The 19699-nt window shown below is 45.1% G+C and overlaps 1 protein-coding gene across 1 annotated transcript in view; it reads left to right on the top strand.

The window, feature by feature from the left end:
• The window catches only part of LOC117527467 (arf-GAP with dual PH domain-containing protein 1-like), a 58289-nt gene that overhangs the window by 24256 nt on the left and 14334 nt on the right, over positions 1 to 19699 (top strand). Inside the window, exon 4 of the mRNA XM_034189824.1 lies at positions 5687 to 5769. Coding sequence (XP_034045715.1) covers positions 5687 to 5769 — 83 coding nt within the window. The remainder of the gene's footprint in view (positions 1 to 5686; positions 5770 to 19699) is intronic.

The raw sequence follows: 19699 nt of genomic DNA on the forward strand, positions 1-19699 counted from the left end.
GGGAATAAAGAAGGATAAAGAATTGGGTCAATATGCGGAATCGATAATGGCATCGAGATTGATAAATTCTAATGAACCACATATGAATACCCATCCCTAATTGTATTGCACCAAATTGCATTGTATTGCATTGTGAGGAATTGAATCACCATCAAATACATATCAAATAGCATCGAATCGGGAACGGGGAGAATTCGTATTGCATCGTATCATCAGCATCGTTATGTGTATCGAGTAGTGTATCGGTAGTGTATCGAGATGCATATCGAATTGTTGTCAGTGATGAGAGTCACATGCCTAATGTAGTCCCAACTAAATTTAATTTAATTATCTTTAATGGATGTGCTTTATTTGAGTTGGGGCAACATATATACTAGATGGAAATCCGGCTCATAATTGAATTGAGTTCATCCAATGAGTAATTTTTTTGAGTGTTATCACCATAGCTCAAGCAACACTTTGTGGCAGGAAATACAACTTAAAACTGCAGATGTTCTCACATTTGTTTCTGCTGTGTAATAAATAGTCTTTTACAGTTCTCCATATTGGGTATAAATGTCCAAGCCTCGTTGTCGATATCGACAAGTTTTATCGTGATACGTTATCATGATTCTTTTATTGCCCAGCCCTTCTTTTGCAGTCTTATGCCATGCTAGAGATGCTTTTAGTTGAGTAAATGTGTATCACTCTTTAGTTTATTCTCCCATCTTTTTTTCTGATTTGGCTAATAATTATTGAAATTATTTGAATTTCTTTCTGTCTACACACTGAATTTGTAGAATATACGAGGTCTATTAGAAAAGTATCCGACCTTATTATTTTTTTCAAAAACCATATGGATTTGAATCACGTGTGATTACATCAGACATGCTTGAACCCTCGTGGGCATGCGAGAGTTTTTTCACGCCTGTCGGTTACGTCATTCGCCTGTGGGCAGTCTTTGAGTGAGGAGTCGCCCACCCTCTCGTCGATTTTTTCATTGTTTAGGAATGGCTCAGAGACTGCTGCTTTGTTTGATCAAATTTTTTTCAAAACTGTAAGGCACAACTGAGTGGACACCATTCGATAAATTCAGCTGGTTTTCGGTAAAAATTTTAACGGCTGATGAGAGATTTTGGTCTGGTAGTGTCGCTTTAAGGACAGCCCACGGCGCCTGACGGCGATCTGTGCTTCGAGGCGGCAGCGTCTCGCCATTTCTAGTTGAAAACTTCCACATTTCTGGCTCTGTTGACCCAGGAAGTCGTCAGAGAACAGAGAAGTTTCAGAAGAAGTCGGCATGAGGAGTTTATTCGGACATTCCATTGTTAACGGACATTTTGTAATGAAAGAACGTGCGGGCAGAGTCGCATGTCAGGCTGGACCCGACCGCGGGGGGTCGCGACAGGAAAAACACCTCCGTTGGGAACCTTAACGGGTAAGTTGGAACATGCCCAAGCTGTTAAACAATTTCTCAGTTACTCACTTGTTGAAAGCCATCAAAAGCCGCCTGAATTTTACAAATGGTTTTCAACACGGAGGTGTTTTTCCTGTTGCGGCGCACACAGATTTGCCGAGTCGTCATGGAAGCGACTCGGCAAATTTGCACGTACGTCTTTCATTACAAAATGTCCTTAAACAGTGGAATGTCCGCATAAAGTCCTCATGCCGGCCTCTTCTGAATCTTCTCTGTTCTCTCACGACGTCCTGGGTGAATTAAGCCTTAAATTAGGATGTTTTCAGGTTGAAACAGGCCGACGACGGCACCTGGAAGCGCTGCACGACGTCCTGCTGCGTGGGAAGTCCTTACACCGACAGAAACACCCCATAATCTCTCATCAGCCGTTAAACTTTTCACCGAAAACCAGCTTAATTTCTCGAATAGTGTCCACTCAGATATTCCTCACAGGTCCAGAAAAAATTTTGATAAAGCAATGCGCGCCGTCTCGAGCAGCGTGTGAAACAAAGGAATTCAGCCGAGAGGGCGGGACCACATCTCACTCAAGGCCTGCCCACAGGGAAATGACGTCACCGACACGCGTGAAAAACGCGGTGTAATCGCACGTCATTCAAATCCATATAGTTAAAAAAATAAATTAAAGGGTCGGTTTAGTATCTAATAGACCTCGTATGTCCAGAAATTGGCATCATGTCCTGCAACGCTCTCTGTGACTGTTGGGATAAGCTCCAGCCCCCGCGACCCTTAAATGGACAAAGCGGTTGAAGATGAGTGTGTGTGTGTGTGTGTGTGTGTGTCCAGGAATCATTGAAGAACTTGTGGTTATATCACTACTCACAGAGAAAGCTATTCTTAAAAAGAAGATGTGAAATTTCAGCAAGTTTACCAGAAGACATGTGGCAGAGTCGAGCCTGAATTTTTCATGTCACAAAGTACTTTCAGAAGCTTCCCTGAGTTTTGTTTGTTGTAACACTGTAGTTATCATTGCAAACGTGGACGCATTCAGTAACATTGAGGCATCCAGTGATCAGTTTTGGAAGAAAGGGCCAACATCCACAAACCCCTCAGAGATAAAAATGCCAAGTTCCTGTGGTTGAAACAGAAATAACAGTGCAGTATGAGGGTTGTTTTAATTGCCTTGTTGTGAAAAGTGTAATGACACGGACCCACAACAGGGGGCGTAAATGAACGGTCAATGGAAATAAGAAGTAACACTTTTAATGTTGTGAAATGTGCACAACGGATACAGATACAGTGCAATACTAAGGTAAATTATAAAGTTGGTGTCGTGTGGGCAGGCTCGAGGATAGGAGACGCCTGTCCAGAGAAGAGTCGGGACCCACACGATTTCCACCGCCAACGGATCTGGAACACTCCAGAGCCGCCAAGTCCCGAGTCACCAGGTGGTCACCATCTCCAGCTGTCAGATCGGGTACTGCTGGCAGGAAACAGAAACAGTCAAGAGTGGGTGTGTGTGCACACACCCAGTAAACAGTCAGCTAAGTATTCCTGATAAAGGGAGAAAACACCACCTCCCAATCCCACTATTTCCTCTGGTTATCCGTGCAGACTCCACTACACAAGTATAAGAGTGAAGAGTGGAGAACGCCACCTCTTACCACTCCCTTCGACTCGGCAGACCGTGGAGAAGCTGCAAACTCAGAAGGCAAATTAACTACTAATACAGACGTGAAGGACGTCACAACTGAATAGTACGGCTGAGTGTCTACCTGAATGATTCAGACGATTTCTCGGCAGAGGTGTGGTGTCTTCTCCAGGCTCTTATGGCTGGCATGATGAGGTGATGGATGACAGCTGTCAGAGTTCCTGGTTCTCCTGGTGGTGACTGCGCCCTCTGGTGCCTGAAGCCCGTCTACAGGCAGGGCGCCCTCTGGTGTTGGGCCAGCAGTACCTCCTCTTCGGGCGGCACACACAACAGGACCCCCCCCTCAACCGGCGCCTCCGGAGGGCCGGGTCCAGAATGAAGCTGCGCTTCACCCAGGAGCGTTCCTTGGATCCGTACCCCTCCCAGTCCACCAGATATTGGAATCCCCAGCCCCGTCGACGAACGTCCAGAAGCCCGCAGATGGTCCATGCAGGCTCTCCATCGATGATCCGGGCAGGAGGCGGCGCTGGTCCGGGAGTGCAGAGGTTGGAGGAGTGACATGGTTTTATCCGTGACACGTGAAAAACTGGATGTATCCGAAGTGAAGCTGGCAAGCCTCAGCTTCACTGCGGCTGGACTGAGGACTTTGGTGATTGGAAAAGGTCCGATATATCTGTCCTGCAGTTTTTGGGAGTCCACCTGCAGAGGGATGTCCTTGGTTGACAGCCAAACCTCCTCCGGGCTGGTATGCAGGGGCCGGTATACGCCGGCGGTCTGCATGGTCCTTAGCCCTCGTCCGGGCTTTCAGAAGGGCAGAGCGGACAGTGCGCCACACCCGACGGCACCTTCTGAGGTGGGCCTGGACCGAGGGGACCTCGACCTCTCCCCCTACAGCTGGAAACAATGGGGGCTGGTACCCCAAACACGCCTCAAAGGGGGAGAGGCCGGTGGCAGATGAGACCTGACTGTTGTGGGCATATTCGATCCAGGCCAGATGTTGACTCCAGGCCGTCGGGTATGCAGAGGTGACACACCGCAGGGCCTGCTCCAGGTCTTGGTTCGCCCGCTCTGCCTGTCCATTGGTCTGAGGGTGGTACCCGGATGAGAGGCTCATGGTGGCCCCCAGTTCCCTACAGAAACTCCTCCAGACTTGCGAGGAGAACTGGGGACCACGATCCGAGACTACATTCGTGGGGATACCATGCAGACGCACGGCATGGTGGACCAGGAGGTCTGCAGTCTCCTAGGCCGTCGGGAGCTTCGGGAGGGCCACGAAGTGGGCCACCTTGGAGAACCGGTCCACTATCGTCAGGATGGTCGTCATACCCTGGGACGCAGGGAGACCCATGACGAAGTCCAGGCCTATGTGGGACCAGGGGCGACGAGGCACCGGCAGCGGCTGGAGGAGTCCTTTGCCTTCTTATGTTCTGCCTTGCCCCTGGCACAGGTGGTGCAGGCCTGGACGTACTCCCGGACGTCGGTTTTTCGACACCCACCAGAAGCGCTGCCGGACCACTGCCACGGTTCTTTGCACCCCTGGGTGACAGGAGAGCTTAGAACCGTGACAGAAGTCCAAGACCGCAGCCCTGGCCTCTGGTGGGACGTACAGCCGGTTTTCAGGTCCATCTCCGGGGTCCAGGTGTCGAGTCAGGGCCTCCCGGACGGTCTTCTCCACGTCCCAGGTGAGGGTTGCGACAACAGTGGACTCGGGGATGATGGTGTCCGGTGGATCCGACAGCTCTGGCTTGACTTCCTCTTCATGCACCCGGGACAGTGCATCGGACCATTGGTTTTTAGTCCCGGGGCGATACGTGATCTGGAAGTCAAACCGACCAAAGAACAGTGACGGGCTTGCCTGGGGTTCAGACGCTTGGCGGTCCAGATGTATTCCAGGTTCTGATGGTCCGTGAAAACCGTGAAGGGAACCATGGCTCCCTCCAGAAGGTGTCTCCACTCCTCAAGAGCCTCTTTCACCGCCAGAAGTTCCCGATTGCCGACGTCATAGTTCCTTTTAGCCGGGGTCAACCTGCGGGAATAGTAGGCACAAGGATGGAGTACCTTATCGGACTCCCCACTCTGGGACAGCACGGCTCCTATCCCTGAGTCAGAGGCATCCACTTTGACTATAAACTGGAGATCAGGGTCAGGCTGCACCAGAACTGGTGCAGTCGAGAACCGACGTTTCAACTCCTTAAAAGGTGGTCTGTTGTACTTGCACTCACACTTGCTCCTAATCCATCATCCACTCAGGTGACCGGCACATCTATGGAATATTACATAGACTAAACAAAACTGTTTTTGCATTGAACTAGTGCGCCAAAGTTCACCAGATTTTAATGTTTTGTTGTCATATCAGGTCACAAAAGCTTAGACACGAAAACAAGCTACATTTTTAATATAATAATTTGAGAGACAATTAAATAAATGGCAATCATATCCATTTGATGATTGCTAAAAAAAAAGTCTAATAAGAAGGGGATTAGCAAAGTACTTTTGTCCACTTCCGGTCAGATCTTGTTGAATATTAGCCTGAAGGTTTTACATTGCTGTAAATGAAGAATGAATTTCTTGCAGATGAGCAGAAGCATGAAGTTAAACATCAAATCCGGTCAATGCTGAATTTCTAATGCCAACATATTTTTTAGGATCCTGAGGGAACAATGGATTCGAGCGAAGTATGAGAGGAAAGAGTTTATGTGTGTGGAGAATCAGGAGCCATACACTGCAGGTAAAAAGTAGACATCACTTAAAGCTTTTGATGTGCATTCATGAAAAGTATTCACCACCTTGGATTTTTACTTATTTTTTGGATGTTTTTTTTTTTTTTTAAATGACGTGAGATAGACACATATATAATGTATGTGTTTTAATCTCAGAATGAAATGAAAATAAATATAAATATAATATAATAATAATAATATAATATAACACAAATAATTACTTTAACAGCCTGTTGGTTTGAAACAAGTCAGGAGGTGGATATAAAACAATGAGTCACTGAATGTCCATTTGTACTCCAGCACATATTCTATGATTGGTTAAGTTTAACTGTCTGTAAAAGGGGGTTTCCCCATTCATAATGTTTTAATATGATGTACTCCATGATGCAGGTTGATGTCAAACTTGGTGAGTCCTGCTGACATCAGGCACCACATTGTAGTACAACATGCTATAATGTATTTTCATGGGATAAGAGGGCTTACTATGCAAGGAATCTTATTATTATTATTTATTTTTTATGTTTTTGAACAGTCAAAATTTTCCACTGTCTTATCTCATTGTGGTGCATCGTGATGATGTATTGATGCATCTGGCAATTATCCTAGCGGTTTTGTGACAGCACTTTCCTGACTCATGAGTCTTCCTAGTGATACATGAGGAACATTAATGGCCACGAAGCAGGAACAAACTTGGGAACTCATTACGAAGTCCACCACACACCACCCAGAAACCGCCAAAGATCATATGTTGGCACATATTCTTCCTTTTCAGATACATTCTGGAGCATCACTAGTTGTTCATTATTGTTATCCATATTTTATAATAATACAAATACATGGCATGCCCAACCCGATCTCACGCCAAGTTCGTGATGGCGTCACAAAAAGTGGTTCAATCTTTTACTTTGTGATACAGTCACAAAATGTGTTACATTTTCATGGCAGTATTACAGAATTATGTTGTGATAGTATCACAGAATTTGGCATGACGCGGGGGAGCCGCTGGGGTAGTGTTTAGGGCTAGGGTTAGGATTAGTGTTAAAAATAGTGACTGAAACTTCACCGCATCATGAAAATGTGACACACATAGGAAATTTTGGTGTGCTTTCCCCTATGAATCACAAGCACAAGCTGTGGCTGTATCATGGCGATTGATGACTTGTTGACGCCTTTACACATCATGGCATAACGTACTGGCATCATAATTTATTTGTGACATTGCATGTGTATGCTGTGACAGTTTGTGGTCATTATTGCTGACATTCTATCACATCTAGATGAAGGTGATGTTATGTGTCGGACGCAGCTCGGAGAACCGACCAGCGTTTGAAGGACCCAGTATGAAATAAGCAGAGCACGGTACAAAGGCTAACTGAATTTAATACATAACAGTGATGTGATACAAAACAACAAAAGAGTGTGCGGTCTGGCGTGGTGGTGATACGGTGCGCTCCCAGCAGCGCTAACGGTCCGGAGCCAGAAGCCGTTCGGACCCAAGGACCCCGCCGACACCCCCCAGGTGGCCGCAACAAACCGAGTCTGTGAAAGACGGAACCATTATGTGAGTCCACACTCTACACACAGAGAGACCGCTCAAAGGTGTACATAAACAGCAAACACTTCCTGGCTTAATTACTAATCAGCTTCCCAACCTGCAGGCATGGAACATCCAGTTCACAAAACTCCACTGCAGTGGAAGCCGATACATGACTAACGTACAGCTCAATATAATAAGGTGTGAGGGACACCACATTTACTGACTGTATAAACGTTAGTCACAAAATCTAACGTACCTCAGGAAGTGTGCTGACGAGCGTGAGACCTCACCCCCTCCTCTTTCACAGACCGTGCATCAAACCCTGGACGTTCTCTGCATCCACTGATGATGAGATGGCTCCCGAGACGACGATCTCACACGTCTGGTCACAAGGTTGAGTCTCTGGCAAATACACACTGTATACTCCAGTCTTAAATGCCACCATGTTCCAATCCATATAGATGCACCACAGCTGTGAGTCCTGACGAGCCGCAGGTGATCAGGGTGAGGTCCTGATAACCTCAGCAACACAGCCACTCAGTCCCAAATGCAAGCCACCTGGAAGGAAAAACAAAAGACAGAAACAAAAAGGCAGCCAGGCCCCCCAGCCATACAACAGTACCCCACCCTCACGGGAAGCCTCCCGGCGACCACACAAACCTGGCCCAGGAGAAACACCCCCCTCCAGGGACCATGGCTGGAAACCGCATCTGCATTCGTCTTCCAACAGAATGGTTGATGTCCTCTCCTCTGGCTGCATCCTTGCCTTTGTTTCAGTCAGTCACTTAGCACAGGTGTGGCCAGGAGTTCTTAAACCTGTGCGGTCAGCCTTTATCCAACCATGTGCGGTCATTAGTCATAAAACAAAAAAGACAAACACAAACAACCAAACCACCCCCCCCTCCCCAGGGGACCGTCCTATCAAACCCCGGGATGAGGAGAAAAGAAAAACCCCAAACTTAAGCTTACAAATAAAAGCGCTAAAACAACACCCCCCCCCCCCCCCCCAAATGACATGTAGGGACCAACACCCCCCAGAGGACTTCCCGCCAGCTCCAGGAGTAATAACCACAGCCGAGGTCCCTCTGGGATCCAACGTCACCCACGGGGACTCCCAGCGCCTCCCAGAGGACCACTCGTCAACCCCAGGAGACGCCTCCCCTCATGACCAACGGACCCAGCCCCGGCCGTCTATGGCTAGATGGACCCACAGCCCTTTCCCCCCCAGAGGACACCACAGTCAAACCCTGAGGGTGGAAACTGGGGGGAAAAACAAGAAGAGAGGAAAAAAAAAAAAACCATACAAACAAAACAACCCCACCCCCTTGGCGCAGTGGAAACTGGAAGCACGTCCAGTGTCACCAACCGTGACTATACCCCAGAAGCCAACCGGAAGGAGTGGAACAGCGGTTATGGCAAACAGCACAAACCGGCGCCACTCCTCCGACTTCTACACCAGCCACTAGCTGCGGGTATATCCCACTGCCCCAAACCTCAGCCACGCCGATGGCAGACGGCCAAAGGCGTGCTGAAGCCGGAGGTGGAACAGGGAATCAAAAAACACCCCCCCCCCCCCCAGGTGCAGAGGTTACCCGGGAAACGCCCAGTATAACCAAACTGCACCACCCCAGCAACGCCGACACTACGGCTCACCCGGCTGGAGTCAGAGGAGAAGAGAGGGCATAACAAAAAACAAAATAAAAAAAAAGAAAAAACAACCCAATTACCCCCCCATGACCCCCCAGGGGACCGTCCCATCAAACTCTGGGAGGCGAAACCGAAAGAAATAAAAAGACTAACAGACTAACATAAGGTTGCTTGGGTCCTTTTTTTTTTTTTTTTTTTTTTTTTTTGACAGAACTGCAGGGTCACGACCCAGACACTAAATAGTGTAAAACAAAAAATAAAATCCCACACAAAAAACAACTCAAAAAACACCCACACAAAATGAACTAACACAAAACAAATCAGTGACGCATACCGTTAAGCTCAAACAAGTCGAACACACCTGTTCCAACTTAAGAGCTTAACGGCAATGTGACTAGTCACCAAAAGAGGGAGCCAAAGTGCTAACAAAGAAAAAAACCCCTTCGGTGACAAAAAACAAACGAGCTGCATCTCCGTGCGCAGCTGTGTGCAACACACAACCCAAATGTGCTCAACTAAATAACGCCGGAGCTGATACAACAGACGCAGTAGTTATCTTTATCCGGGGAAACGGGGCTACAACTGTAACACAGGAAGCTCAGCGACCCGTGCCACAGAGCTCCGCCGTGCGCGTGCACCCATTACAGACACACTCTTGCAGCTCCCGTTTAAACCTCTTATCCGGTCGGAGCGTGACGCGAAGCCGTCACCAGTCACACTCCACCACGACCCACGGATAAGGCACAAACACAGGAACACGGCTGCAAGAGAGCACAAATCAGTATTCAGTAATGGGTCTCAAACACGCACCATCCGGGCGGAGAGCACCCGCAACTGATCCGGATAACTACTGAACGTCTGCTGCCGCCTTCCCGGTGCGTTACCGTCTCTGCTACCACTGGGTCCGTGATGTTTGGCCAGAGACTACTGTTATGTGTCGGACGCAGCTCGGAGAACCGACCAGCGTTTGAAGGACCCAGTATGAAATAAGCAGAGCACGGTACAAAGGCTAACTGAATTTAATACATAACAGTGATGTGATACAAAACAACAAAAGAGTGTGCGGTCTGGCGTGGTGGTGATACGTGCGCTCCCAGCAGCGCTAACGGTCCGGAGCCAGAAGCCGTTCGGACCCAAGGACCCCGCCGACACCCCCCAGGTGGCCGCAACAAACCGAGTCTGTGAAAGAAGGAACCATTATGTGAGTCCACACTCTACACACAGAGAGACCGCTCAAAGGTGTACATAAACAGCAAACACTTCCTGGCTTAATTACTAATCAGCTTCCCAACCTGCAGGCATGGAACATCCAGTTCACAAAACTCCACTGCAGTGGAAGCCGATACATGACTAACGTACAGCTCAATATAATAAGGTGTGAGGGACACCACATTTACTGACTGTATAAACGTTAGTCACAAAATCTAACGTACCTCAGGAAGTGTGCTGACGAGCGTGAGACCTCACCCCCTCCTCTTTCACAGACCGTGCATCAAACCCTGGACGTTCTCTGCATCCACTGATGATGAGATGGCTCCCGAGACGACGATCTCACCCGTCTGGTCACAAGGTCGAGTCTCTGGCAAATACACACTGTATACTCCAGTCTTAAATGCCACCATGTTCCAATCCATATAGATGCACCACAGCTGTGAGTCCTGACGAGCCGCAGGTGATCAGGGTGAGGTCCTGATAACCTCAGCAACACAGCCACTCAGTCCCAAATGCAAGCCACCTGGAAGGAAAAACAAAAGACAGAAACAAAAAGGCAGCCAGGCCCCCCAGCCATACAACAGGTGATGTCTTAACTGAAAAATTGTTGGATTTTCATGATAACAGGATCTTTCCACATCCGGACATGTCCTACTACCATCATATCTTATTCATGACATTGCAATTTGACGTCTTTCCATGTCATGGCGATTCTTGCAGGTGACTTGTTAGGTCAAGATGAGGTTGTGGCGATGGCTTATGAAACTGCTGCTTTTGTAGCCACAGTGTTGTGCTGGTGTATAATCATGATGTTGTCAAGATAATGTGGGTGGGGCTGTTTTTGTTCTAAATGGTCAAGTATGATTAGAAAGTAGTTTGTGGCAGGTCAGTTTATAGATCTTGGGAATTCGTGAATGTGGGAAAGCCGTATAACATCAGCGATGTAACTGTGTGATTTTGCAGGATAAGTTATTGTTTTGTTGTATTTTATTTAGATCATGTTGTTGACATTTGATTTATTTTAATATTAAAAACCATTTCATTTTTTATTTAAATTATTTAAATAATTTAAATTAATTTGATGTTATAAGACAAAATTGCATGAAAGCCCAATAAGATGAGTCATTTTTTAATAGCTGCTGTATGCTGTGGTTGGTCCTTCTAATTTAATATATTTACAAAATAAAAAAGTTATTTTGTGTATGTGGCATCAATTTTCTTTTAAGCACTTGGACCTCGAAACTTTTATTTTGTGTGTGTCTGTGTGTTTGTGTGGGTTGCTGCACTTGTCACCTTTCACATGAGTGTAAAAAAATAAAAGCACTTATTGTATTCATGCATGCACGCACACACACAAACGTGTACTATTCTTGCTGACTTAGGAGGATGAGAAATTATCGGTATCACATGGTCACAGTGCACCAGTTCAGCTGAATGAACACTCAGCAGGGAAATTACATCTGTTTATCGTCACCAGCATTCTCAGAGGACAGCTGGTCAAATCCCCGAGCGAGCGAAAGAGGAAGGAAAAGGAGGCGCAATCTCCAACCGCATATTGCTGCATGTACGTAGTGTGTCTTATTTATGTGCAATCTTCAAATTTAACCAACAGCCTTCAACTCTTCACTTAATGTTTACCACAAAAAGCTGAGTGGCATCCCAGTTTTACAGCATATTACATTTTATAGGCCAATTAAATACCCTCGTCATTTAATTGGTGAATTGTGTGTCTCATGACATACAGTGAAGAAAATAAGTATTTGAACACCCTGCGATTTTGCAAGTTCTCCCACTTCGAAATCATGGAGGGGTTTGAAATTTTCATCTTTGGTGCATGTCCACTGTGAGAGACATAATCTAAAACAAATCCGGAAATAACAATGTATGATTTTTTTTATAATTTATTTGTATGTTACTGCTGCAAATAAGTATTTGAACACCTGTGAAAATCAATGTTAATATTTGGTACAGTAGCCTTTGTTTGCAATTACAGAGGTCAAACGTTTCTTGTAGTTTTTCACCAGGTTTTCACACACTGCAGCAGGGATTTTGGTCCACTCCTCCATACAGATCTTCTCTAGATCTTTCAGGTTTGGAGTTTCAGCTCCCTCCAAAGATTTTCTGTTGAGTTCAGGTCTGGAGACTGGCCAGGCCACTCCAGGACCTTGTAAAGCTTCTTACGGAGCCCCTCCTTAGTTGCCCTGGCTGTGTGTTTGGGGTCACTGTCATGCTGGAAGACCCAGCCATGACCCATCTTCAATGCTCTTACTGAGGGAAGAAGGTTGTTTGCCAAAATCTCGCAATACATGACCCCATCCATCCTCCCTTCAGTACGGTGCAATCGCCCTGCCCCCTTTGCAGAAGAGCCCTCCCAGAGTATGATGTTTCCACCCCCATGCTTCACGGTTGGGGTTGTTCTCATCCTCTAAACATGGTAAGTGGAGTTGATTCCAAAAAGCTCTATTCTGGTCTCATCTGACCACATGGCCTTCTACCATGCCTCCTCTGGATCATGCAGATGGTCACTGGTGAACTTCAAATGGGCCTGGACATGTGCTGGCTTGAGCAGGGGGACCTTGCTGCCCTGCAGGATTATAAACCATGACAGCATCATGTGTTACTAATGTAATCTTTGTGACTGTGGTCCCAGCTCTCTTCAGGTCATTGACCAGGTCCTCCTGTGTAGTTCTGAGCTTTCTCAGAATCATCCTTACCCCACAAAGTGAGATCTTGCATGGAATCCCAGACCGAGGGAGATTGACAGTCATCTTGTGTTTCTTCCACTTTCTAATAAATAATCATAACAGTTGTTGTCTTCTTCCAAGCTGCTTGCCTGTTGTCCTGTAGTCCATCCCAGCCTTGTGCAGGACTACAGTTTTGTCCCTGGTGTCCTTAGACAGCTCTTTGGTCTTGGCTATGGTGGACAGGTTGGAGTGTGATTGATTGAGTGTGCGAACAGGTGTCTTTTATACAGGTAACAAGTTCAAACAGGTGTAATTAATACAGGTAAAGAGTGCAGAATAAGAGGGCTTCTTAAAGAAAAATTAACAGGTCTGTGTGAGCCAGAATTCTTGCTGGTTGGTAGGTGTTCAAATACTTATTTGCAGCAGTAACATACAAATAAATTATTAAAAAATCATACATTGTGATTTCCGGATTTTTTTTTTTTTTAGATTATGTCTCTCACAGTGGACATGCACCTAAGATGAAAATTTCAGACACTTCCATGATTTCTAAGTGGGAGAACTTGCAAAACCGCAGGGTGTTCAAATACTTATTTTCCTCACTGTACATTATTTGTTTGAGTGACATCATGTACCGAGCATTTCGATTCTGTTTACCTTTTTGATTTTGATTTTATTTTTGTCCCATATGTTTCGCTCTAGGGGCAGCACGGTGGCTTAGTGGTTAGCACTGTTGCCTCACAGCGAGAAGGTCGTGGGTTCAATTCATGTGGCCTTTCTGTGTGGAGTTTGCATGTTCTCCCCATGTTTGCGTGGGTTTCCTCCGGGTGCTCCGGTTTCCTCCCACATCCAAAGACATGCAGGCTGGTGTCCGTCAATAAAACAGACAGATTGATTCGGCACTGGTGGCGCTGCTCTGTAGCGACCCGGGCTTGTGCTACTATTGCTTCTGTTTGTTTTAAATGTAAGGGTTTTAAATGTAATTGTTTCATGTTATCCATAACAATCCATTCTGAAAGTGCTTGAGACTGTGACTGAGCTACCTTAGACAGCAGGCATTTGGTGATCACTTTATGAACTTTGAAGTTTGACAGTTGACAGAAGCCGGCAGGAGGTAGCCTCGCACAATGGCGTTTAGCCTGCACCTTTTTCTGCTGGCGCTGATTATCAGCAAACTTTTCGTCCTCAGTACCTGTCAAACAGCTTCGCAGTGGGAACAAGGATTATGACGCATCTACACCAGAGATGCACTTCTTTCCCTCCGATCACGTCAGTTTACACCACCGGATCAACTACCAGCTGTGGTCTGAGCGACGCACACTAGTACACGGCCGCCGTGGAAGTGAGGGAGGCGAGGGGGCGTCCGGGAATGTCTCCGCCGGAGAGTCAGCAAGCCACCGCTGCCATTGATCATTCTGGGTAACATGCGGTCACTGATTCCCAAGATGGACGAGCTCCATGTGAACCAAAAGAGCTGTTTCGAATATCGGGAAGGCAACCTGATGGTTTTCACCGAAACATGGTGTCACCAAGGAATCCCTGATGCTCTGCTGGATCTGGATGGTTTTTCGCTGGTGCGCAGTGACCGTTCTGATGCGTCCGGCAAGAAGAACGGAGGGGGTGTGTGCATACATGTGAGTGGCAAATGGTGTAAACAGTGTACAATAAGAGACAAAGTATGCACCCCAGATATAGAACTGCTTTGTGTATCAATGAGACCTCACTATCTGCCAAGGGAGTTTGGCAACATCATTATAGGTGCCGTTTATATACCCCCCAGCAGCAATGCAGGCAAAGCAGCCGCGCGCATTGCAGAGTGCGCGCATGAACAGCTACAGCACACACCGGGAGCACCAATCTTTTTTCTAGGTGACTTCAACCATTGTAAGCCACAGTCTGTTTTATCAGGCTTTGAACAGTATGTAAACTGTCACACAAGACATAACAGGATATTGGACAAGTGCTATGGTAACATCAAGGGAGCATACTCTGCAAAGCCAAAGCCTCCTCTGTCTAACTCGGACCATAATATAATACATTTGATTCCTTCATATAAATCAGTCTTCAAATCATGTAAACCTGTACATAAGACCGTTAATGTCTGGACAGATGATTCAATTGAGGCACTAAAAGGATGCTTCTTGTGTACAGACTGGTCCATATTTCACACTTTAGAGCTTGATGAGGCCACAGACATGGTTACAGACTACGAGTATATGAAATTCTGCCTTGATAATGTGGTAGCTAAGAAGGATGTCATTATCTATCCTAACAACAAGCCCTACATAACTAAAGAAATCAAAGAGTGCATAAATAGGAAAAAGCAAGCGTTTTGTAATAAAGACAAAGTAAGTCTGATAGAAATTCAAAAGGAACTGAAATAACTCTTAATTAAAGTAAGAGAATGATACAGACAAATAATGGAACAAAGACTCTTAACTTCAAATACTAAAAAACTCTGGGACACAATGAAACTAGCTGTTAATATGAATCCTACAAAAAAGCAAATTATTACCTTGGAAGAACAGCAAAGATCAAATGAGTTGAATGATTTCTATTTGAGATTTGACAAAGATAACTTTTCTCAGGAGTGTGATGGAGTGATGCAGTCACTACCAGAAATCAGTACCACCGACTGGCTGGAAGTGGATCCACCTAGTGTCCAGTGTCTTCTCCGTACTGTGAGAACTGGTAAATCCACTGGCCCTGATGGACTGCTGGCTTTTCTGCTCAAAAGCTGTGCAGAGGAACTGACACCAGCATGGTGTCCTATATTTCAGCATTCATTAGACACCAATACTGTCCCAGCTCTATGGAAGAGGTCTATTATAATACCAGTGCCCAAAAAGCCTTATGCTACAGAAAACAATGACTTTCGCCCTGTAGCATTGACCCCAATTATTGCAAAATGTTTTGAAAGATTAGTTTTGTCACTGCTTAAAACTGAAGTACAGCCCATGTTAGAAGCATGTCAGTTTGCCTATAAGCATGAGCGTAGCACTGAGGATGCCATTCTATGCATGTTGCACCTTGTTTCTAAGCATCTGGAAAGCACAAAAACATATGTTTGCACTTTATTTATTGATTTTAGCTCAGCCCACCTACTTTTTAGGAAATCGAAGGACATGAATGTTAATGTAATTCTTATAAAATGGTTTTATTCTTTTTTAACTAACCGCACACAGCAAGTGAAGCTTAATCAGACATTATCAGATATCAAACACTGTAATACAGGAGTTCCACAAGGCCGTGTGCTTTCACCATTACTTTTTACAATTTATACTAATGACTGCAGGAAAGTACACCCCAATAATTCAATTTTTAAATTTGCAGATGGCACAGCAATCGTGAGCCTCTTGCATAAGGACATGGACCCTTTTGTCTGCTACAATGAGATTGACACCTTTATTAAGTGATGTGACAAAAACCATCTGATTTTAAATGTGTCAAAAACACAAGAGATAGTTTTTGACCCAAGGCAAGTGACAACACACAAGCCAGTAGTCATTTCAGACCAAACTATAAATCAGGTGGCAACATATAAATATCTCAGGGTCCATATCGATAATTTGCTAAACTGGAAATCACACATTGATAATTTGTGCAACAAACTGCAGCAAAGAATGTATTTTCTGAGACGACTGAGGCTTTATGGTGTTAGCAATCAGATCATGCTTATCTTTTACAAAGCTATCGTAGACAGCCTAATTAGATATGGAATCACTGCCTGGTTTGGTAACCTTACAGTTCAACTTAAAAATAGGTTGTCTAACATGCACTAAACAGCAATGAAAATAATTGGTATGAAAAAATATGAGTCCATTAAGAAGCTGTATAACCAGTCAGTTATGACGCAGGCAACAATAATCTGCTCAGACTCCACTCACTCACTGTCCTCAGAGTATGAACTTCTCCCTTCAGGAAGAAGATTTCGTATACCAAAGTGTAAAACAAATCATCTTAAATTATCATTTGTTCCATCTCTATGAAACGGCTAAACAATGCAAGTAACTAGTGCAATAGAATGACGTGCAATAAACTTCAGCACTTTAGCATCTGGCACTTTTCTCAGCACTTTAAATAGTTGAATGTCTCTGTGTTGTCATTATAATGTATTTCCTGATTTTAGTCTAAGATTTTAATTCTTGTGTTTTTATGTGATTAGTGTCCTTTTGTAAATTGTTCTCTGCCCTGTGAAGCAATAATGTAGTGCAACGCCTAAGACAAATTTCCCTAATGGCACAATAAATTTGACCTTGACCTTGACATGCGGGTTAGGTGGATTGGGATCTTTAAATTGTCCGTAGGTGTGTGTGTGGGTGTCTGTTTGTCTGTTTGTGGCCCTGCGACAGACTGGCGTCATGTCCTGGGTGTACCCCGCCTCGCGCTCTATGACTGCTGGGATAGGCTCCAGCCCCCCGTGACCCTTAATTGGACCAAGCGGTAGAAGATGAAAGAATGAATGAATGTTTCGCTCTAGTGAATGCCTCCATTTGTGTTTCGGAAAAATGTGTCCATGGTACGAGGAAGGTAAATCCAGTAGCTGCAGTGTCTGAGGAGACATATTTAGCAGCTGTTGAATCGCTGTGGAGCTGTGTGTTGAAGAGCCTGGTGCAGTTTTTCACTGGACTGAAGAAACCAGATGTGTGCTTTCACACAGCCCTCTAAATACAATGGTACTCACTCAACTCAGTGGTGTGTCCCCAGACAACCTGGTCTCATGGCGAGTCGTGAGTCAGCAGCACGAAATATACATTAATCTATTGGTTCGTGATATTGTAACGAAAAGTGCCTCATTTTCGTCACGGCAGCACAAATTCATTCTAATTCATTCCATGATAGCTGTACAAAATTAAAAGTGAAGCAGGGGGGTCAGGGTGGTTATGGTTAGGGTGGGGGGAAGGAGTAGGATTAGGTTATGGTTAAGGCTAGGGTTGGGGGTAGGAGTAGGGTTAGGAATAGTGAGTTAAAAAAACCCTGTCATGAAAATTTGACTCATTTCGTGACGGGAGGACGAAAAAAAAAAACGTGAGACTGGGCTGATCTATGTCCTGGTATTCTCTGCTTCATGCTTTGAGAAGAAACACCTCTGTAATTTTAAGCAAAAAATATCAAATGACACGGATCTATTTTCCGTATCCGTGCCTTCGGAGAGCCCAGGGCCAAGCATCAGCGCAACCCCTTTTTTGAAGAAAGTTGGTTAAATGCCCACCCAAAATTAAATAATTTGTTATTAAGGTTTATAAGTAAAGTAAAGTGCCTTTATTGTCATTGTACGTACATATATACAACACAATTTGTCCGCTGCATTTAAACCATCCTAATTGCAGTTAGACACAATCCAACCACTAGGAGCAGTGGGCAGCCACAGTCCAGCACCGGGGACCAAATTCAGATGTAGAGATGCTGCCTTGATCAGTGGCAGAGAAAGGCGCAGACTCTAAATAAGCATGTTTTTGACTGTGGGAAGAAACCGGAGTGCCTGGAGCAAACCCACACAGAGAAGGGGAGAACATGCAAACTCCACACAGAAAGGACAGGAAGCGAACCCATGATCTTCTTGCTGTGAGGCATTAGTGAAAACCACTAAGCCACTGTGCTACCCATTGCCAACCCTAAAATAAATTAATTTAATGACCCCAACACATCGTAAAAAGGAAAAAATAGTGAGTTTTCATGATGTTTTTCTCGTCTGCGTCTTACCTGTCGTGACATCATCAGTGTGTGCTGGTAGTGGAATCACAGTTTATGTTGAAATGTTTCCTTATTTTGAAAGACTCGTGCAAGTAAACAGGAAGTGTTCCGGGACAAACCTAGCTTTGTGAAGATTAAGGTGGAATTCTGTTGTGATAGTTTTTATGTTGCCAATGATGAACTATTCAGAAGAGCTATGGCAAAGAATGCATTAATGACATTTATAAAATAACAACAGTTGAAATCTGTCATTTGCTTTGTATGTCACGTGACATGGATTATTCATCCCATTTGTGTTGCATTGCATTTACCATGCAAATTTGGTTCCATATGTATTGTATCATTGCACACTGCGAACCACGGCCACTCACATTCTCGTGGAGGCGGCGCTTAGCTAAACATGATGGGGTTTGTTTTTGCTGACAGATGATTTGAACAAGCTATTTCTTCAAACACGCACACATACAAAACAAATGCACTACGCTGTAAGCCGTCTGGAGGCATGAAGAGCTGTTAGGATGAAAAGCTGGACAAATCCGACGTGATTTTTCGCTGGACTGAGGAAGTACACAAAGTCTTTTTGGGGGGGGGGGGGGGGGGGGAATAACACGAAGTCAGTACACGTCATCACGGACTACATCGTCAGAATTATTAACCATTTTTCCAAGTTGACTGAGAACAATTTTGGACTCCTATTTAAAGTTTGTGTTGGACTGTTGATGTCAAAGCACAACCCAGTCTCACGGATTGTTGTGAATCAGCAGCATGAAATATACATTAATCTATTGGTTTGTCATATTGTCACATAAAGTGCCAAATTTTTGTCACGGCAGCAAAAATTCATTCTAATTCATTACGTGATGGCTGCACATAAAAGTGCAGCGGAGGGGTTGGAGGTGGTTATGATTAGGGTTAGGGGAAGGAGTAGGGTTAGATTATGGTTAAAGTTAGGGTTGGGAGGGGGGGTAGGAGTAGGGTTAGTTATAGTGAGTTAAAAAAAAATCCTCTCACGAAAATTTGAATCATTTCCTGACGGGAGGACGAAAAAAACAAAAACATGAGACTGGGCTACAAAGCACCAGTGACGAACACCAAAACGTAAGTCCCTTTTCTGTTGTTTACAAATTAATATTATATCAAATGGCAAAGATCTATTTTAGCCGT

Source organism: Thalassophryne amazonica, chromosome 16 (assembly GCF_902500255.1).
Source record: "Thalassophryne amazonica chromosome 16, fThaAma1.1, whole genome shotgun sequence".
In the NCBI taxonomy this organism is placed as follows: domain Eukaryota; kingdom Metazoa; phylum Chordata; class Actinopteri; order Batrachoidiformes; family Batrachoididae; genus Thalassophryne; species Thalassophryne amazonica.